Genomic DNA, 23,179 nt, shown 5'->3' with positions numbered 1-23,179 from the left:
TAACTACTTCGAAGCTTACCCTCTATGCGAGCGTCCTGGTCAGTGTCTACAAAGTGCTTGTGCAGATATGTGGGTTTTTTATTTTGTGTGTGTGTATGTGTGTGATTGCATGTTTAATAAATAAAAGAAGCTGCCTTTTTTCCACTTAAATTCTAAAAATAGTTTCAGTTGAGAAGCAGAGTTTCATCCATAATTCACCTCAAAATAAGTAAAGTTGTTTTATTTTAAAGAATAAAACAATTCTATAGGGGAGCACTGACAGTATACAGAGATGAACTTGTTGGCACTGTAAAAAAGGATTTGAAATTGTTACTGTGTTGTGTATTTTTTCCTATTTGGTTGATTAATAAATGCATATATAGATTAAGTAATGGATGGATTATAAAATGGGTAAATACATGGATAAATTATAAGATAGAGAGTGACTGGATGGATTGACGTACCGAAAATGAGTGGGTGGTTGTTGGAAAAATAGACTATAAATATCTTTATTGTCACAGTATAAAATATTCTTCTGTGTTGGACATGACAGTATGTATGATTTAAAGGAGTGAACACAGGCATCATGATTCTAAAGATCAGGAAATAGGAATTTTGATTGTCACTATTTGAGAACAAGACCAGAAGATATTGTGGATATAAAAAAAAACCCAATGAAACATCAGGGAAGAACAAACTGTTTCTTCCCAGCAGGAAAAGTGGACATTGTGGTGATATCAGCAGCGTATATTAGAACAATCTGACCCTCCTTCAATCATGGCAGATCCATGTAACAGTAAGAGGCCTCTTCCCCTCACATTTGTGCTCCTCAGTTAACCGCATGAAACACACAGATCTGAACCTTGAGTCAAAACCATCTAGTCTCCAGATCCTATTGTTCATAACTGTGGGAGTTCACTTAACCTCAATTAGATCACGTACAAGTCAGCATCTTGTTACTGGCTTAAAGGTTTTTCATAATATAAGTATCTATTTTCTTTTTGACTAATGCACCACAGCGGATATCTAAGTGGGCATATATAAATAAAAAAAATCGAACTTTAGGACTTGTATAACATAAGTTAGAAATAAAAGTGAATAATGTCTGCTACTGGACTCATGTTCAACCCTTATCTCAGGGTCAGGGTGACAAAGTGGCACCAAAACATTTGTAATGGTTTTATCCCTTGTGTTGTCTCTGGTTCAAGGTGAACGACCTCCCCCACTGCATATGTATTTCACGACCCAGGAAAGTTGTTAATCTTAAAACAACACAAAGGATAAAACAATCACATTTGATTTCGGGCCTTTGGGTCACCTTGACCCTGAGATAACTCAAAGGTTAAGACTAAACATGCAATTTTGACTATATATTTTATTATTGTATCTTTAGACTTGCAATTTTTGTAATGAGCTTTTGTTCTGTGGTGGTTGCCCCACTTTCACTGCAGGGTTTCCCTATTGTTACTGACCACTTTGTGCCTAAAAAAAGAACGGAACCCAGTCACCCAGTAACCTAATTAGCATAAGAGACCTGTACGCCAATACACCAAATGTACAACAGGCTTTGTATAATTACAAATACATAAATTTGTACATACAAATACATTTTCATATGTGTATATATCATATGTTATGTGAATTATTATCAATTTAATATCCAACAAACTTGTAATTTACACATACAACTAGTCATGCTATCATAAGTCCAAATCAGAAAACTGTTTATTTTCCAAAGAAGTATTAAAAAACTGAAATTGAATGAGCTGGTATGTACTACTATAAAAACTAATTAAATGAATAAAATATACAAGTGATTTCGGTGATAATAGTACAATAATATACAGTAGTATAGAGGAGCAGCATCAGTGCAATGTTAACCATCCATTTTAAAAAACAAATCCATTTTGTAATTCTGACAGCAAATGAATAAAAGGAGTTCTGGACCTGAAGGTACAGGTCCTGATGGTTCTCTGCCTGAAGGAAGCAATACCAACAGAAGGTGTCTAGTGTAAGAGGGGTCAGCTGCAATCCTGCGGCACGACTAAAGCTAGCTTCATGACTAATAACAATGGAGTAAAAACTGCACCATCATCAGAGGTAGAATTTCCTCAGTTGATGCAGGAAGTATACGTCTGAGATCTGTTCTCACTGAGACTTATCTCTCTCCTCAGGCCTCTGGTGGAAAAGCTACCCTTCTACGCTGATAGTCCGGGATTCCGATAGTTGATTTTACCCTGTTGTTTCCTGTCGAACAGGAAGCTGATAATCCATCCGTATGTCCTGGAGATGTGTAGGGAAGACGGTGTTGGAAGCTGATAAAGGGTCCTGGCACTAGACGTTCAAAAAACTGTACTGACATCAATATCTGGACGAAGGGTCTGTAATAATTTAGACCGGCTATGTATCTGAAGCATGAAGGTAACCTTTTTTTAGTGTTATTTTAGTGTTGAACATGTCGGGGATCTGCTCAGATAAGTGTAGAATTCTGTTGTTTTGCCTTTCAGAGTAGAGACGTTTGGAATCTCTTGCTGATCCTGTTCTTTAAAGCTTTAAACTCGTCTGCGGCTACAATTCCGAATGTAATCTCCCGTCATAATTGACTCAGTTTGGACATAAACAAGCCGTTGTTATTATATACTGCAAATACATCATGCTACTGTTTTGGGGATATATCCTCTTTTGGGATTAATAAAGTCTCTTAATCCACAAAATGAAAGGCAACTAGCTTTAAAAAAAAACATGTGGCGATAGATAACTCTAACATTTTAAGTGGCCGGCGGAGTCATATGTCAATATTTATGATAGATCAGGCTCCAATGTACAGCATTGATTAATGATGTCCCTCAATTGCTTCATCTATTTAGCTGGAGATGAAAAGCTTCACACACAACTGCACACACAAACATACACATACAAATGATCGCCCTCTGTCAAGATGGCAGCTGGTGCACCCCGTCGCCTCATACTGTCTGTCATCATTTCTCTAGCCGCAGTCTTTTGTTCCCCTAAAGACACACACACACACACACATGCACTGAGGGAGTGCGAGAAATAGCAGGAGAAATAAAAAGAGAGAACGATAAAAAGATCGGTTGTGTAACTGTTTATTTTTTTTGCACAGCTTTTGAAATAAAAATGCAACACAACTCGTCCTTTTTTCCCTGCATTTAGTTCCTTCTGTCAACGAGTGAAGGAATAAAAATAATGGGTTCCTCTGCAGTGTAATCTTCTTGTTAATTTTTCATGACTCTTTCCTGGAGTCGATTAGAATCACATGACTTATTCAAACCGTGATTCAACTTCCTGTCCATCCTGGACAGCCATCTGTCTCTCTCCCTCTGTTGTTTAGAACGTCCCTATTCTCGACAATTTCTCCTTCTTATTTTAATCTGTTTTGCTGTTTTTGGTTTTCACTCAGCCACACGGCTTCCTGCAGGTTTAAGTGGGAGCTCTTTGTGGCTCAGTTTTAGCTTCTTAACTGCCTGGCTATTGACAGTGTGCTGATTAAAAGATAAACATTTTTCTTTCTTTTTTTTGTATTTCTTTTTAAAGGATTGGTTTGTGTTTCTCCGTCACACTTGAACATCGCCACCATCTAATGATTATTTTTGTGTGTGAAGATGGATGTGCTGAGTGAGATGTGAGCCGCTCGTACGAAGCAACGGTAGTTCTTTCTTAGAGGACTCAGTGAGATTGAATATTCTGTTTTGACACTAGTGGTGATCACCAGAGGGGCAAAACGCCCAGACTGGATGTGGACTTCAGGGACCAAGCTCAGCTTTTGTGTAATCATTTTTCAGTTAGGGAGCATTGTGCATTAAATTACCAAGGTGACTGGCCGGGATGCTCAAGAGGGGCTACGCTTTGCAGGTTATTGTGGACATATATACAAGTCCCGGGGCATTTTCCTGCTTTTCGAGGAAAGAGGGAAGCCTATGGAAGCAGGTGAAGTAAAAAGCAAAATACCCATACAGGCAACAAAATATTAGTTCAGGATCACTGCAGTATTCCCCCTTCAACCGAAGCTGTGTTTTAAGCATTGAAGTCCTGCAGAACCGTACTGTCCAGCAAAACTTTTTTTTAGAGAGATAAATGACCTTCCTCCGGCCCATACACCTCCTAGTCATCAAGGTATTGATAACCGCTTTCATACAAGACAGCTCCTATAATAGGAGGAAGGAGGTTTGGTGTGAACCGCGGCAATAAGAGAAAATGAAAATGAAAGGACCCAGGAAAAGTGACAGTGGGCGAACGAGGTATTGAGCACATCAGAGGTAGGCGAGGTTTTTATGATTGGTCCATGTAATAAAGGAGGGTAGTGAGCCCTCAATTGGTTATTGGTAGGCGGAGAAACCCTGAACATGACAGGGCTACACAAAGACATACAACCATTCACACTCGCATGCCTGCGGACAATTTCCCCAAGTTCCCAATCAGCCTCAGTATGTTTTTTGAATCGCTTTCTCTCTGATATTATTCTACAAGAATGGCCAATGAAGTCCACTCTATGAGAGCCCGGCGAGTCTCTAGAGGCTAATTTGTACTTCTACTCCTCGGACAAGTTATTTAGGAAGACAGAATTAGCCACTTACTTATCCCAATCACTCTGAAGGAACAATAATTAAATATATCAAGAAGTCTGCCACAGACTGGGACCCATGAGAAATGGAGTTTTTTGCAGCATCTTTGCCTCGTCTGGGATGATCAAAAACTTGACATAACTCTGAGTAACTAGAGAAAGAAGGACAAGGCTGCACTTAAGAAGCTGTGGCCCACATAGCTGCCTTAGTTTGATGGACTGTCTTAGTCCTACAGGATGGGTTGCTCAATCCAAACCAACATAGTACGAAACTGTAACAAAAAACACACACCATTACTTATCACACCTGCGAATGTCTCTGGCAGGGAAACAAAGGGCTCCTTGTGAGGCAGGGAGGATTGAGAAGGAGTATTTGAGCCCTTTGGTCTCATCAGAGATGTGGGAGACTTGTGTTCTGATGTTTTTGCGATGTTCTCGTGATCCCGTCGAGCATACCTCCATGTTGTCCAATAAGGATTGATTTATTGGGAAGGCCTTTTCAGATTGTATCCTGGTCCGGGTCAGTGAGGCAGAGTATCATGAGATCATGTTGTTAAAGTCAGCCCCCTCAACGCAAACCAGACTAAATGTCAGCAGAGTTTATTCGGCGAGAGACAATATTTTGACATTGACATTTGGAAAATTTGAACCTAGACTGCAAAGTCAAGTTTTGAATTTAAACAGGAAATAAACTCTGCTCCAATGGCGGTATAACGATATTCTACAAAACACACTAGTGATGTACACATCATTCATGTAAAATCATGGAATATTCAACCACATTGATGTTATATAATGCTGACAGGAAACACTCTGGGTAAATATCACGGTGTCTCCCCTTAAGCAAAGTCTATACTAATTGATCTTGGCACAGCTTTTGGATACGTGACTGAAGAAATGTGTAATTCATAGTAAATGGTAGAAATCTGTGTGAATGCAAATAAGACTTGCAAATACTGAACTGTTTATCTCCAACTCCTCCAAATGTCCATATATTTCCAGTCTAATCGAAGTAAAAAGATGAGTGTGTTCAACAAGATTATCAGATAAACATCTAGTCACTAAACTTGCCATCATGTCGGAGCTAAAGGCTCCAAATGTCTGTTGTGAAGCCTTGAATGATCACATGACCCGCACAATTATCATTTTAAAATTGCAGTCAGAAACTTCTAGTTGTCCCTCTAGAGTCCCCCCCTCCCTAATTTCACTTTTCCATCAGTTCTACTTCATCAGATTCTCAGTAGAAGCATGGCACACACCAATGGGTACACACACATACATAAACACACACACACACACACACACACACACAGAAACACACACAGGCACATAGTGCAGACTCTTCTCGCTCCTCTGACTCTTCTTCTCGCTGACATTTCTTTGCTGTTTTGTTGGATATGATGGCATCTAGGGTACTTAAGCTGAGCAGATGCTAACATAACCGATACACTGCTTTTGAAAGGTTGAGATCACTCAAAATATTCTCTATTTAATGAATAATAAATCTTATCCAACAAGGAGTAAATTACCTGACCCGTTTTTTTTCCAGTTTCGTATCTCGAACGGACATCAGAGAACATATCAGCTCGAGCCAAGATAGAAGCAGCCATCGATAACAAGTAATAAAAGACCAAAAGAGGACGGGTACATTAAAGTCCCTTAAACACAAATGTGTTTCTTTAAAAAAGCAAAGTAGAGGCGCTGCCGTCAGGTGCACGACTGGAGATGTGACACACGTCTGAGGTGTCAGGCCCGTGATGTGCTCCTCTTTGTTAAGCAAGAGGCACGAATGACGTCATTAGAATTTAATGCTACATCTTGTATGCAACCTTGTGTAGTGCACTTTAAACTGTTCTATATTATATTCAAACACCCGGCAGAGGTGGCAGTGAAGCGAGGTAACGGGTCTAAAAGTTGACTTCTAGAAAGCTGAACTTGAGAATTTATATTGTATGGTATGGTTTAGTTTAAACATCAAAAGTGCATCAAAGCTGTTTGTACTTATCACTGTTTAAGGAACATTTTTATTTTATTTATTTTTTTTTTTTTAATCCATGGACTAAAATCGATTTCATTTGCTTGCAGCGTTGCCAACTGCTCCATCGATGCACTCCGACCACTTCAAGCCGTGCCATGAGAAGGACCTAGCCTACTGCCTGAACGGTGGTGAATGCTTTGTCATTGAAACACTCAGTGGACCTCATAAGCACTGCAAGTAAGTAATTTCCCCGTCTCTCTGTGATCTTGTTTTTAACATTTGTTCATAATTTATCCTTTAAGGGGAACAAATGGGCTGATTTAAGTGTCCCTTAAATTGATCTTTGATTTATTTTGTACTCATCAATTTTGTTTACCCTAACCACACCCCACTCTGCTGTGATTTTATATTTTATTAATATTTTTTTTACATTTGAAATTCTCTTTAATTGTTTCTTTCCATCCCCCTGATGTCTGTTTGACTTGATGGTGCTCCAGGTGAGGTAATTGCTGAGGTAAAAAACCAAATTATTTGTGGCTGGAGAAGAAGAACACACTGCTCCTCCATTTTGCTGTCTGGAGGACAATGTCTGCTTCTCTTTTAAGTCAACACTGCTCTCCTTTGTTTCCTTTACATTGATAGAAACGTTTCTGTTTTTCGTGCAACAATGCTCCAGGCATGCCAGCTCCTGTGTTCAGTCTGATTGTTTTTATTGAAGCATCCATAGCCGTGTAGTTGGAAAAAAAAAAGGTTTCAATCTGACAGCTCGGGGTCTTAGCTAAGCTGTTGTTTATGAGCAGTGTTGTCGATCCTAAGTTTCTCTGACAGCTGAGGAGCAAAAGTCCTTCAGCACCGTGGCCCTCACAGGAACCTTCAGGGTCTTGAGGTATGGCTAGTTGTTTGTCTGCAGAAGTGGACTGACACTCAATCCAGGACAATTGGAACAATGTGCATCCTTCCCGTAATTGTCTTTGATGCACTTTTTGTCTTTCTATTCGCCGATTAATGGTGGGATTACTACCTTGATTTCTTATAAAAATAGGTCCTCGGGTAGGGATTAGAGCTCTACATTGTTTCTGATTTGGACAGATGTTCACCATCTTGGAGGTTGAGACATCATCAGAACATTTGTAAACAAAGCCAAGGATGGGTGACGTAGCCTCTTACCGATCAACTTGTTTGAGCATTATTTAGTTGCAGGACATGTAGAGTTAAATATTTTGTTATATCGTTTTATGGAAATTATACCATTTATGCAGCTTCATATCGTGGCACTTGTCTGTGCTCTCAGTCTGCTATATTTCCCTACAGTGTTTGTAACATTTGATTTCACTGATAAGCTTTTGGGAGATGATGCATAAACTGTAGATGAAGCAGAGACCGAGCATGTCAGTCAAAAAGTTGTGCATGTCATTTGCCGGTTAAGGATTTCACAAGTGCGTGTAAACAGGTAATTAAACTCTGCTTCACTGGCTGTATAATTATTCGGAAAAAAAAGAATATCTTGCTACACGGCAAGAGTGGGACACATTTAAACTGAAATAGGAAGCCGGTATTTTTTCAATTAAGTGTTTTCAAGAAGAGGTTTGTTAAATGGAAAAGCAGGAACTTCATTTTGTTGTCCAGCTGATATAAAAATAACACATTTTTTGGGTATTTATTATTACTTATCAGTGCAATTCCGGGTGTATCCATCAAGGTGAAGAAGTCTTAATTTGTATTATTATTTGTGGAAGATAATACAGTCTACATTTAAAGAAAAATATGTTTTGTGTTTTTCTGGATCTGTTCGAGAACACAACAACACAAATTAAATTGTTGATGTATAAATATTTCTAAATAACTGAATACTGATGATGATATTGCATCGGCGCAAATACTTTACTTTTGTTACATTTAAGGTAACGTTTACTCAATTGCAAATGCTTCAGGGGCTTTTAGTAGTAACGTTTTAACTTTATTTTAATTCGTTTTTAACCCTAGTTAATTAGTAAACTAGTGATTATCTTTTACTCTTTCTTTAAAGGGCACCTAATGTGAAAACCCAACTCTCCTGACTTATTCACATGTTCTAAATGTTGAATTCGTCCTCTTCAAAATCCAGTAGATCATTCATCATGACGTTGCTCCATTTCGAAGTCATCACTTAATAAAGTTCTCTGTCGTCTGAAATCTCACTAAACGAGATTACGGTTTAAATTATACATTCTGACATCACTCTGGTGGAGGTCTCCTCCCATAGAAGCCCTAAATCAGTTAAGTACCTACATGTTAATCGTGAAACAAAATAAATATTTATGTAAACAGGGTGAGAGTTACTTCTGCCTTTAAGTGTTTTTGTAATGTGTACATTAAGCAGCAAACCTTATTTTTATTATTTGTTTTTATTGTACAAAACAGAAGTTTCAGGGGTGATTTTGAAATTTACGTGAGTCCTTGAAAGCAACTCTTGTTTTTGTGACCAATCAGAGCAGAGCAGGCGTGGTTGCTTGGACGAGACTTCTTCTCAGCCGAAACGGCGCATTTGAAGTGGGCGGGGCTTAAGCTTATATTCTAATGTAAATGTCTTTATTAAATGAGTTTTGTATAAAAAAGAAACATACTGATGAGTATAATAGAGGTCCTAGAATAATTTAAGACACACTTAAATCAGCACATTAGGTGCCCTTTAACTTTTTAGAAAACATGGTTTAATTGCAACATGGAGTAAAGTCATGGAAGCCACACACACACACATGTCCTGATGCTGAGAAATGATTATCATGTAACACAGACCTTTTTATTCGTGGCTGAACAGGCTATGAAAAACACTGCTTTAGGTCGTTCACGCTTCACCGCCTGCCTTATTTTACAAATGAATAACCTGAAGCTCTGTGAAAATATTTGGGAATTCATACAAAATGTGACCCAATTGATAGTGTTGCATCAAAATGACTGTTAACATGTGTAACATTTTGAAAGACATACATTTCTATTATCATGTTTTAATACTCATCTTACATTTTGGTTCATCTGTCACAGCTTTTTTTATTATTATTATTATTCATCTGGGCCGGCGCAGTATCAGCAGCTGTGGGTTAAAGTTCAGTTGATGTTGGGTTATTTTTAAACCCCTCTTTCTTCAGTGCGTATATTCAACCATAAAGTAAGGGAATTAAAAAAGTAGAAAAACAATCTTCCGAAAAAACTGCGTCGCTTGAAAATACGCAGCAGATGGTAGCCGGGACACATCTTGCATCTCCTGCAGATGTTGAAAACTTAGTTTTCAAGAGGAACAAAATGATTTCCACCATATTATCAGATAAACATCATCATTTTTAAGATCATGATTATCTTCAACATTATCCGTCGGTACTAGTCTCTATTAAACAATGAATAGCAAAGCAAGAAATGTTTGAACAAATAAGAAATCCTCATTATAAGTAAAATTTCTTGATTATTTGAAATATTGTTGTGAATTATTGAAGTACATCGCTTGACAAATTATACTTTAATGAGAATAAATCACATCAAATTCCCTGCAAGTCCTTTTGATCATGATTCCTTTCTTGCTGCCGATCGGACCCATAATCACGACGGACACGGCGGGACGGCGCGGCCACACAGGTGGTGCAAATTACGCGAGATGTTCGGCTCCGGAATCCTCTGAACGCAGAGTGTGAACCACGGACGGAGGGGGGGGGAAAGTGACAGATTACAATCTGGATTATTGCTGCTAATCTTGTTCATCCAGTTCCCCCACGTCGGCTCCTATCTCCACTGTCCGAAATTCACTTAGAGCCTGTAGAAAGGTTTGTGATTGTGTGTGTGTGTGTAGCTGTGTGTTCATATGCACACGTGTAGGTCCATGTGTGTTTGTGCCAAATGGGTTGGAGGGACGAGGAAAAGATGAAGAGAAAGTAAAGTAATTAGCAGCCTCTTTTTTTTTTTTTTTCTTTCGGCTCCTCTTTTAGGTTTGAAGTGTTAATCAGATGCAAAAATATGCAAATGAGCTTCCTGTCTCGCTCTCCAGAACTGGGCCTCAACTCCCATTCGCCCCCTGCAGGCAGATGCGTGCACTGCAGAGGGACATATGAAGATGAGGGGGTGGAGGGGGGGGACCCGTCAAGATGATGAGACACGATGAGCGCGTGAAGGACAATTAGAGGATGTCGTGGAAAGGATGGATGGAGGGATGGATGGATGGATGGGGGGGGGGGGGGACAGACGACGAGAGGGGGGACAGGATGAGAGGATGAAGGAGGATGAGGAGGATGATACAATAGAGTCTTGAGAGAGTGACGGAGGAGGACCGGGGTGATGAATGCGCGATGACGGGGTGAAGGATGAAAACCTCCCGCGTGCACATTCATTCGCGAGAACGCGGAGACGCGAAGAGACAAACGACAAGACTCCAGACCCCCCGATGGTACTGTGGAGTGTTGATAGGGAGGGGCGAAAAATGGGGTGTAGGGGTGGGGGGGGGAGATGGGATGAAGGGAATGAAAAGATGATGTGTTTGGTCCAGATTTCTTTTTTTTTTCTTTTTTCTTTTTTTCTTTTTAGCTCATGCTTTCAGACAGGACGTTGAAGAGAGCCACATTGTCCTCTGGTGGCGGTGAGCGGGACTGCTATTGAACCATTGCACCAATAATGGCGGAAGAGACTTTCATTTGAATTCATGATTTAAGATGAAATGAATTTCTTGTCATACATTTTTTTATTTACTTCATTCAAATGATTACGACCCAAAATATGTATCTATTTTTTTGGTTATTTAGATACAGTACAAGCCAAAAGTTTGGACACACCTAACAGTCTTCTTTTGTTTCTTACAGTAATGTTCAGTCGTTTCTTTTAATTTATTTACATTTTTCCATAAAGTAACCCCGACATCAAACACCTGTCAGGTGACTACCTCTTGAATTCATCAAGAAAAAGATTAATCTGAAAAGCAGCATTTAAAAAAAAAAAAGAAGAAACTAGACTTTAAGACATTTATACAGTTTTTTTTCAAGTGTGTTTGTTGAGTACATAATTCCACATGTGTTCATTCATAGTTTTGATGCATTCAGTGATAACCTACAATCAAAATAGTCATAAAAATAAAGAAAACACATTGAATAAAAGGGTGTGTCCAACTGGCCTGTACTATATACAGTATGTAAACTATATATATATAAATCTCAAACCTTGAAGGTTGCTGCAGACTAGTGGTTGCTTTGACGTGATATTTCATCAGATGAAAATGGAATGTCAAACGTTCTAACAAAGTTGATGGTATCGACGGAGAGAAGAATCGTGACTGAGGAGAGAAGAGGGACGGAGAACGTGGCAAATGATTAAGACGCACAAGTGTAAAGAAACACTTAATAAGTGCGAGCGAGAACAAGTGTGAGCGAGTGAGGTCTGAACTCTCTGGTGTCTGTGTGAGCGTGTAAGAACTAGTTTGAACCACGGTTTTTTCACACGGGTTCACATTCCCACATTAAATATGGATCAGAAAACGAATCGACCCCTGGCTTTGTCTACAAAAATAGTGGAAATGCAGAATTAATGTTCAAGTATCGAATGCAGTCTGGTAGACAGTCTTGTAGTTCAAAACCCCCCTTTTTTTTCATGGGCTCAGTCTTGGCAAACGATGGTCTTGGACTTGTTGTCTCTCAGGCTCGCCCGCATAGTGTGTCTCTCTTTATCTTTCTCACACACACGCATCTATTTACTGTACAAGCACGGCTGGTCGCTCACAAACTAAGCCTCTCCGCTGGACTCCTTCACACTGTTTCAGTAGACGACACATCAGAACTTAAATTTAGAAGACACTCAACATGCAATTTGTGTCATTCATTCAGTTGTTTTTTTAATCCGTTTATCCTTCCGTTTCCTTTGTCTGCTCTGTTTTTGTGCACTCGAGTCTGCTTTTATCGCTTCACTAAATTGCGTTTTTTATTAGACATATTTGCCATTCTTTTTTTGGAGTAGGCTGTATCTTAAGATACGTCATTCAACGCATCTCAGCAAAGCCGTGTCTGCCAACATCAAGTGACCATTGAAACCAAATCATTCTTAGTGGAAAATATTATTAGTTACAGACAAGTATGTGTATGCGCATTTAAAGTGTTGTGATACGGCTAGTGTGAGACTTTTTCATCCAGTTTAACTCAATAGGACTCTTTCGTATCTCTTCAATATATTGTTGGAAATGAGTGGCCTTCACTACTAGTCTAACTAGACAGCTAAAAACATTTTCCAATTAAAAAATAACCTCTTAAACTAACATGCATAAAAAACATTTTTTTAGCTGTATTACCTGTGTGTTCAATAGCATTGACCCCTGAGCTTCAGCAGGGAAGATTCACAAACATATATGTGAGGTCAATCAACCTATTATCGAGGAGAATCTGGACTATTTACAAGAATAGACTCAACGGGAATAGTTCACAGCCATTCAGGCGTAGAGGAGACGATAAAGAAGATGGACTGCGTCTGTGAGCGTGTGCATGTCGGGGTGGTGTCGAGCTTCGCTGCGATCGCCTATAAATAATCAGTTCAGTTGTCACGGCAACAACAAGATTTGGAAAAGAAATATGCATCACTTTGTGTTGAGCTTTACTCTGTCGATGTAAGACTTTTGCACAAAGAATGTCTTGTCAAAGGAACCGTTTTTGTACCAATTTTCTTTGGTGCATAACTCTATCAGTCTAACAAGTGCGAGTTCCAGGAGCTGATGACCCGAACAACCACCAAAAAAAGGTTTTGTTAACATCTAGCATTTTTTTATAAAGGTTTGTGTAACACTGCAAGTCTTGTAAAATCCAGATTCATCTTATTATCTTATACAACACTGTATTTCACAGATTTGACATTCCCACTTGGGTAGTAAATATAGGAAGCTCTAATAACTCTTCCTCAGTACTTTCAACTTCTCTTCATCAGCAAGGGGATGCTGTTACTTCAGGTGTTAGCGGACCACCTGTGGAACTTGCATGATACAACACAAACTTCCTCTCCGCGAAGATCCTCTTTGCCCCCCAAAAGACCTCCAGCTTTTCTGGACTATCAAGATCAATCCAGAGAAAAAAAACATTAAACCTAAAGTTGTCCCGTCTAGAAACTTCGCGAACGAGAGGGTATGAGAGCGGAGTCCATTATGACGTAATAATGGCTTCATTCCTCCTCTAGCCAGCTGTAGTTACGCACCACTTTGTTTATACAACAAGTCCTTTGGAGGTTTAGACTTCCGTGATTGAAATGAAAAACCTTGATGTTTGATTAATCAAACAGAGTGGGTGTGGTTATAAGTAAAAAAGGTTTCTTCTTCAGAAAGTGTTTTTTAGTAGGGGGGGCTTTAGTACATTTTTAAATGTAAACATTATAATGAAAAGAGAGTTCTGTACAAACAGACACATACTGATAAGTACAATAGAGGTACAAGATACATTCAGTCGCCCCTTTAAGAATGGACAGAGGATCCCTTTTCACTCATGGTAATCAATATTGATATTTTAGTAATATATAGATTTGTACCTTGAGAAACACCCCAAAAAGAATAATCTAATTCAAAGAGAGAATTGAAATGAGTTCACTTTGTTTATTAATATTTTCATTTTCTCATTAAATCAATCTCTTCCTGGAAAGTTTCAGGGAACATTGACTCTACAAAACACCAAAGAATTGGCAAAGACTATCGATTTTTATGATGATTCAAAAAAAGAAACTACATTTGTTTGGAAAACCTTTGGAAATGAGTAATAAACAAGTCACTCATTTGTCCTTTGAACTCAAGCATCAACCCTTGGAAATAAATGGACGTCTGCCTCTCATGAAGTTAAGTCGATTAGAAGTCGAGATGAGAAATGATATGATTGTCGGATCATGGTTGCTATTAACCATATGTTCTGAACACCGTCTTCCAGTTTGTATGCATGTCCTGTTATTGGTGTTGAGTATTTAATAGGAGTATTCCCTCCATTCTGAGTAGATAGGCTTTGTTTCTTAAGTGATGTTCCACAGAGAAAGCAGAAGTATTTTCACTCTTTCACTGTATTTCTATGTCCAGTCCAGAGATGACCAGTCTTGGAACTTTGTTATTCTCTGTTAGGCCTAAGGGCAGCAAGCATAACAGAGGAAGAGGAAAATAAACAACGGCCTCCACAAAAGTAAAAACAAAAAAACTGCCAGAACTGAGTGTTCCTTGGTTTTAACACTATATCTTAGTGGAGATTGAAAGTGTTCGGCTGGTGAAGGGCTTTGAATTTCTAATAAGCTGGTGATGAACTCTTTTTTTTCCAAGAATCAAAGTGATTTTTCTGAAGCAAGGTTAAGTGATGAAGAAAAGCAAATTGATATTTAGAAAACACTGTAGCCCTGTTATTTGTACAAACAGCCACAGGAGAGTCCTTCAAAGATTTAGAGAGGAATTCATTTCTGTCATGGCTAATATTGAGAGAAAGTTCTAGGTAACGTTTTTATTCTGCAGCCAGACAACATTGTGATGAATAGAATGACCAAAATGTATTTGCTTTCAACATCCGTTATGGTGAGAGAGTGACGTCAAATTAACAACTGGTATCCTATATATTTTAACTTCGTCACTGAGGTTGAAAGAGGATTTTATCCTGTCAGAACCTCACTGACTATTCATGAAAGTTGATGATCACCTGTATTTAATAACCTTCTAGTGGTTACCCAAGACAGTGGTGTTTACGAGCAGGGTCTTGTGAGTCAAATTGTGCAAGGGGCTTTCAACAATTGCCCCAAATGAGTTAAGGTATTTGTATTACAGACTAGCAGAAAAAATAAGTTGTTCTCTGCAATATATTTTTTTAAGAGTTGTGTGCTATACTTCTGCATCATTCTTGTAAAATTTGCCATTGTTGTTCAATGCATTTTGACTAAGGTATTTTATTACGTGATAGATAGTAGTACAAGAAGTCCAGTTACAACTTTATTATCAATACATGGCCTTTACTAGATAGAAAATAGAAGCAATAAGGTCCACCCTTTGAGTCGAGCACTGAAATGATGTATGGATCTGCCAGCTGTCCGTTCAAACTGCAACTTGGGCTGTTTCGAAAGATCTCTCGTCGAAATGAATAAAACCTTCCAATGATCTGAGAAAGAACTTGATGCCTGGATGTATAGGGCTTGAAAGCTGTTGACGATTGATTTGTTGGTGTTTACAAATCGATTTCCTCTGAGGTAAGGAAAGGAGGAGGCTCTCATCTGCTGACACAACCATTTTCTCTCTGCAGGTGCCGCGAAGGCCACCAGGGGATTCGCTGTGACCAGTTCCTTCCAAAAACAGACACAATCCTCTCAGACCCCAGTGAGTAAACCCTCTCTCTCTACATGTCTTTCTGCTTGAGAAAAAGTAGGTTGGGTTCTGTTCTATTCTCTTTTTTTATAAGAGTTTTTTCTCTGGTTCAGAATATTTTTGTTTTAGTGTGCAGGGGCAATCGAAGTCACAAGGAAAACAAATTGTTAGAAAGGACTGGTTTATCCATTTCGCCTCACAACAGATGGCTCAGTGAACACACAATGTGCGCTGTACGATGAGAGGATGTTCTTGCTACAGCATCTTATTAACAGAAAAGACATAATCGGGGAGAGTACCTGGATAATGTGATGTCCCGCTTATACTCATGGAAGCGCCTCCACGCTGTCTGCTGAATAGGAGTCTACTGCAAAGCTGCAACATAATTATCCACTTTAAACAGGTGCAGAAACAATCTTGCTGACTATTGACCAAACACTGACATCTGGTGCAGTTACATGTGACTGAACTCGGTGTTTTCCCGACAGCCCTGAGTCATTTGAAAGGAATAATTTTTCCCACACTGATCATGTGTGCGCTGTTACATCTAGTGTCTCTCTCCATCTGTTGTGCTGACCATGCAAGGCTCCCGTTCTCTTCCAAGATCTGTGCGTTTTATCGGTGTAAAGCAAGAGTACCAAACCTTCTTGGTACCATCAAGAGCAAGTTTTGGAATTTGGACTAATTGCAACCACTTAAAGTCCTCCCCTGTTATTTCAGATATAGTTCTAACTTGAGGAACACTGGTAAACTGTTTTAAGTGTGACTGGAAGGTATGTCCAATTTGCAGTTTGCTCAATTCATTTGTAGTGCCATTTCTTCAGCTTATACTTTCTACTCCACAACTCTGTTTTGTTGTCAATTAATTGTGAGACATGATGACAGTCCCATGCAATACTGGAAACATTTACAGAGGAGAGTCCTCTTTGTGGCCTGGTTTTCTACTCGGTGTGACAAGTGTTCCCAAACAAGTTGGAAAAAAACGTTTAGATTTTAAACCACAAGCAAAAACATACAAAAAAAATAATGGTACGCCTCTAAAGATGTTTGTCCGGATGGGTAACTCTTGAGTTTCAAAGGGAAACGAACAGCAGGAGATTCGGGAGGAGCCATTAAGAAATCCCATTACACTAAACGCTAAACGAGTAATTAACCCCCGAAAAAAGGATGGGTTACGATTCCTCAATCGAAGTGTCATAGAATTTCTATGTAAAATTCCGACTTTTTGCTGTTATCCAGCAAAAACGATACAGAAAACTAGGAATCCCCTGAAGTTTTTTGTGAAATGTTTATCTTTCCACAAATAAAAAAACATGTAAAGACGGATGTCATTAAAGTACATATAATACATATACATATAATCAATTTGTGTTTAAGATCTTTGCCTATATATAATTTGTCAGAGGTGTGAATAGAAAGTGTCTTCTGCTTTCTCTTTAAAAGGCTGTAGTTATTGAAATCATCAATATTTTATCAGATTTTATAAAGATCATGAAAGACCACATGAATAATTAAATGATCAGTGTGTCACGACACTAATGTCTCTCTATCTTGCAGATCATCTAGGCATCGAGTTCATGGGTGAGTTCTGAGTTCATCTTTCCTTTTTTTTTTTTATCCTTTAATGAATATTTAGATGTAAAACATTATACGTCATCATAGGTAACATGACTTTCCTGTAGATTGCCATACATGCAGAATTAAATAATGTTTTTTTTAATTACGATTTATTATGATTAGTCAGACGCTGCAATCTTTTCTAAATGATAATGTATAGTACATATTCAAGTTAAGTTAAATAACAATTGGCTCGGTATAAATCCCAAGTTTTGTTACCATTTTATTGTTTTAAAATTACAACAGCTCCTTTTCCAAAGTAATTCCCCTGCAACCCCAATAAGAGAATAGGCGGAACAGAAATTAAATCAATGAATCAATGAACAATGATTGGTCTAATAAAAGGAATATAACTTTCATCATCCACAGTTATATCTATGTTATTTCAAAGATGTGTACCAAACTAATGGTAGCCCAAAAATCAACTACAATTAAGCGATTGCTTTTAAAATGATTATTTAAAACTTTTACGTCCAATATTTTTGTTGATTTTAAGTTTCATGTTTATATGTTTACAAGTTACTTCCCAGACAATGTAATAAACGTATATCCAACATGAGGATATTCAAGCATTGTGTGTTTATGATTCAGTTATGAAATGTATTTAAATAAAAAAATATGTCCTAGTCAAGACCAATGCCTCAAAAACACTTATGTTTTATAGTTGTATTATGTGTTTTATAATTGTGGTTAAAGGTTTGAAGTTTTCTTCTCTGTCAATTAGAACTTTGCCTTGACACAAAAAGTTATCATTCGTGTGTGTTTACGTAATGAAACATGTTCTACCTCCTATTTGTTCCAGAGAGTAAAGATGTTTACAAGAGACAGGTCCTGTCAATCACATCAATCGCCATGGCAATCAGCCTTCTGGGCACTTTGTGCATCGCCCTCTACTGTCGTAGCAAGTGAGAGACACGCCATATATCCACTAGCTTTTACACCCACAATGCCAACTGTGATTGTGATTATCGTGTCTGCCTGTGCAGGAGGCGTAGGGAGAAACTTCAAGCGCATTTGAAAGAAAGTCGTAGTCTGATTAATTACACAACAACAAGCTGCGGAGACTCAAAGACGCGTTACCATGGCAACGTGCAAACTCATCAGGTTAGTACATTCATCCTCCATTGCTTCTCCTCCCTTCCAATTTAGCAATGGCACGACAGTATTTTTAAGTGGATATAAACATTACATTTTATGTTAAAATAAAGATGTGCAATCTTCACTATTCCTGTACGCCATTATTCGCAGTTTAATATTTATCAACAGTGGGTAACAGTGATTTTAAAAGTTCCTTAAAATGATGCTATGAAAATAACACTTTTGTGAACACCTTAAATATTTAGAATGTGTAGCGTTGATCATTAACTTGCAATGAAATGCAATAGACCACAATATGTTAAACTCTTGCTTTCTCAGTAACTAATAGTCTACGAATTACTCTTTTTTTCTAACCCTTGTGTCATCTCTGGGTCAACGTGACCCGGTGCCCCTCGTGTGGTCTCTGGATCAAGGTGATCGACCTCCACCACTGCATATGTATTTAAGGAAGCCAGGGAGGTCTTTAACCTTAACCCAGAGTCAACACGAGGGCCACCGGGTCATCTTGACCCAGATACAACACGAAGGCCACCAACCAAGAAAATGGTTAAGAATCAGAAAGAAGTATGATGGAAAAGAATAGCAGGATGATGGGAGGCTGCTGTCACTTCTTTTTGTGGCTTTACTACGATTGTTGGGAAGGTTTTCTTGGCGTCAAACAGGCTCCTAACGTTGTCATATTTTTGATGTTCTGTTGGCCAAAAGCTTGACCAAAGATGCGTTACATGAGGCCTTCACTCTCAGTAACTCAAATACAACAGCAATCTCAGCAGTGTGTACAGTACAGCCCTATTATGGGAAACAGAGATATTATATCAATTCATTGTTATCGTTTCATAAATTTGATGATTTTTTTTTTCTTCTAATGACAATGACGTATCTTAATCAAAACAACATATAGTAGGCAGAAAAGGGGTGAACAAGCCAGATCTGGCCTTCTGATTCATATAGTACATTAATATAACCAGGACTGCCACCATTAAATAACTGCTAAAGTGATATTTACCGTTTTTCAATATACTTTAATTACCACACCTTGCCGGCTGCAAAGGTGTCCTCTGTCGCCTCCTTAAATCACCAGCGCTATAATCAGCTTTGTACAAGATAATGAGGAAAGTTAACAGGGTCTGGCGAATTCTCTACCTTTGGTCTCAGCTGGACCTCATTACAAGAGATGGAACGGCCTATGGTCGATGGTTACTTAGATCTAATGAAGTCAACGACATTTTGAATTGCATATCAAACAGTAATAAATGTCTTCCCATTTTTAAATACTTAATGGATGTTGTAGAGTGTGATCCAGACAGCCACAGCACACAACACCCAGTTCTAGTTGGATCTACTACTGGATGATATTATTTTATTTAATCTGTCTGTCATTTTCTTATGATCAAACTAACTGTCATCCATGGATTCAGCTCTTCAGTCACTTTGTGTACTCTTTCCAAACCCATTTTGTGTGTGCAGCTTGAATCAAGCCCTATGACAACCATGTTTTTTTTCTTCGGATTAAACATTTGTTCAGTAATCAGATTTAGACTCCCCTTGATGAAAAAAAAAAAAGTCATTTTACCTAATAAGTGTGTTAAACACTTTGCCAAAGATGATTTCTGCTGCTCAATCTATTCTTGTTTAAGAAAAATGGCTTTAAACCTTTTAGTCCTGAAGTTATGTTTGAAATGAGTCCTGAAAGCAATTGTGAATTGTATTTGGGCTTCGGCTAAAATAAATGCTTTTTAGGAAGCAATCTTATAACCCTATCCTTCTCTTAACAGTTCTGCAAAGGAGACGCCAATTGTCACAGCAGCGAGGCGAATCATTTTTTCAACATGGCAGCTGCCTTGAGAGGTGGAGCCCAAGTTGACAGGTATCAGAAAAATATGTTGATATGATGATGGCCATGCGATGTTTCACAGACACACTCGAACACAAACATCTTAAAGTGCATGTGAAGTAAGTTTTTTTTTTTTTTAAATGTCATATGCAGGACCAAAACAATCTAAATGCCTTTTGGCATAAACACAAGTGACAATAGCCTCTTCAGACAGTGTTAGTAAAAGTGGATTCGGGCATTTTGTTACGTATGAGTTGATGATGATGAAACCGAGCGTAATGATGATTCGGGAGATATGCAGCTGTACCACAATGCACCCTGTACAGATGAGAGTCTTGACATGATCTGTTGATCTCTGATGCAGAAATAATCCGATTATGTTTTTAAGACACTCGTTTTGTAATCATCAAAAATTATGGTTATGAAATACTTACTACACACTCACAAGGACGATATCAGATCTGTTAGAGAACAAAAATCAACTTCACTGTGTATGCAAAGTACTGTGTGAGCTTAAATATACAGCTTACTTCAAAATAAACTGTCAATTAAAAATGTTTCCTTACAAGAATGACTTTAAAAAGTGTTTTAGATAAGGAGGTATTCAAAGTATTAACACAATTTGACGAACTCTTTACGCTTCACTCTTTGGAGGAAGATCCCTTGAACACCGTCTTGTATTGTTCTTGTTGAGACTTCATGTAATAGCTGTATAGTGAAGACACTGTATCATGATACACGAAAGGCCACTAGATGGCACTCTATGTTTGAAAGTAATGCTATGTTTCATTCAATAAGTAGAACAGACTAAGACATTACAAAGCAGAGTGGTTGCTTTTTAAAATGAAGACACTGTATCATGATAATACATCAGATATGAGTGCCAGAAGTGTGAATTGGTCAGAATCTACTAAACTCTGGAGTGTATTCTTTGTTTTCCTTTGTTTTTAGGACATCTGAACAGCGATGTTTTTAAGGGTATTTATGTTAAGGTGCTCCATAGCCACACACCTACAAGACACTTTGTCAAAATCCTTTAGTTTTACAGCGTATATCATCCAGAAAGTCCTCTTTAAAAGGCATACTTATTAGCTGTGTTTGCATGGAGTTGTCACGGGTTAACCTATTTTCCAGTAACTAACTCAAAGCGTAACTCGTTTTTAATTTGTAAAGATGATTGTTCACTGTAAGAATAATGTGTTGCAGCATTATACAGTATTGTCAATTTACTTAAAAGCTCTTGTACTTTTTCCTAGCGGGCCCCATCTCACAACATAAGAACAAGCTGTTAGTGAGATCATACTAAAAGTTATCTCAATTAGTGCTTCAAAATATAAAGCATCTATATCTCTAACCAGTTTTAAACAAAGCACTTTTTCACGAAAAGACAGAAAAAAACTTTTCAGGATAAGCAGTTTCACTTTTTGTTTTTATCTTTTGAGTCAAATTGTTGTCCTAAAAGCTTTTTTGGAATTTAAACAGTTTCCATTTTTAAGTCTGATTAATACAGTTTGTAACAGAGTCATGGAATTATAAATCATAAACTTTGGATCTAAAATGCAAAAAAGTCAATAAATATACAGTATATACTTTAAAAAGCTCTTATAAGTTGCCAAACTGTGACCACATAACTTCTTCTAGAAAGCCTTACTAATGCATTATAAAGTCTAATGAATGTGTTGATGCATCCGGATGTATACGAACGAGGCAACTGACGTGTGTGTGAGACATTACAGAGATTCAAGGAAGGATTCAATTTTCACCTCTCATCCAAATAACCGATGTGTGAGACAGAAACAAATAAACAAGTGTGACGAGTAAGAATCCATGTGTGGGTCGTAGAAACCCATTACAGTGATTCACCTCTTATGGGTTGTTATCTCTGGTTACTTGAGGTGTTATGGTCGCATTGTCCCAGGAGGACCTTTGGCAAAACCCCTTATTCATGTCCACTTCAAGGCTGTAAAGACACTAAAGTAGAAGCTGGTGCATCCCAAGGACATAGCACTTGGGCAGCAGAACAATATGGTTTTCACCGTCCAGTGCAGTGAGGAATGTCTGGGCGTGTCGTCGGTAAACAAAAAAAAAAAATAGAACATCCATCTCCACTTAGAGGGCACCGGACATCCTTTGAGGATGGATATGAACAGGCCCTGGCTAGAGAGTGCGGTTTTAAAGAGGAGTTAAAGAAACCATCTTCACCAGGCTGAAGAAAAGCTCCTCTTAATAGAGGTGGGAGCCTCAGACACTTAGAATGCAATGCGGAGCTCTCTCTTCCCGGGAAAATCTCCAAACCTGACAGCAGAAGCTAATAACCTATTCAGTTTGCTGATGGGTTTCTACGACCCACACATTAATCCCAACTCCTAGTTGTTCTGTCTCTTCCTTTGGTACGATTCATACCTGCTCCTCTCACTTGAAGAAGCCTTTTGGACGAGAGGGGGAAACGTATTCCCGGAAACATCTAAATGGTCCAGTCGCCTTGCTTTGGACCATTTAGTTTAGAAAACGACCTGGATGAATGTGAATGTTCAAGGATCGTTTGCAATTCACAAGACATTTAAATTGTCATAGACAGCACTGACACAAACTCCTATCTAACCCAAGAGGAAAAAAGAATGTCGGAAAAATGACTTTAAAGCTCAAGTTTTACATGTAAAATAGTATAGTCGCCTTAATGCAAAGACATTGATGGAAATGCTGTATTTATTTATTTTTTTATGTTTACTCAGTTTCAAGTCTAATTGCTTTAAAGTAGTACATGTTAAACCACTAAAAATAGGCTATTTAATGACT

General features: G+C 38.3%; 1 protein-coding gene across 4 annotated transcripts in view; it reads left to right on the top strand.

Moving 5' to 3' along the window:
• Positions 1–23,179, top strand: part of LOC148069448 (pro-neuregulin-3, membrane-bound isoform-like) — a 63,025-nt gene that overhangs the window by 38,035 nt on the left and 1,811 nt on the right. For all 4 annotated transcript variants that reach the window (XM_087803030.1, XM_087803031.1, XM_087803033.1 and 1 more), the window contains 6 exons: positions 6,647–6,776; positions 15,773–15,846; positions 17,392–17,415; positions 18,254–18,356; positions 18,438–18,555; positions 20,325–20,416. In XM_087803030.1, coding sequence (XP_087659156.1) covers positions 6,647–6,776; positions 15,773–15,846; positions 17,392–17,415; positions 18,254–18,356; positions 18,438–18,555; positions 20,325–20,416 — 541 coding nt within the window. The remainder of the gene's footprint in view (positions 1–6,646; positions 6,777–15,772; positions 15,847–17,391; positions 17,416–18,253; positions 18,357–18,437; positions 18,556–20,324; positions 20,417–23,179) is intronic.

Source organism: Callionymus lyra, chromosome 11 (assembly GCF_982586985.1).
Source record: "Callionymus lyra chromosome 11, fCalLyr1.hap1.1, whole genome shotgun sequence".
Taxonomy (NCBI): domain Eukaryota; kingdom Metazoa; phylum Chordata; class Actinopteri; order Syngnathiformes; family Callionymidae; genus Callionymus; species Callionymus lyra.
The sequence above is the reverse complement of the archived record's forward strand: the minus strand, read 5'-3'. Positions and strand labels throughout refer to the sequence as shown.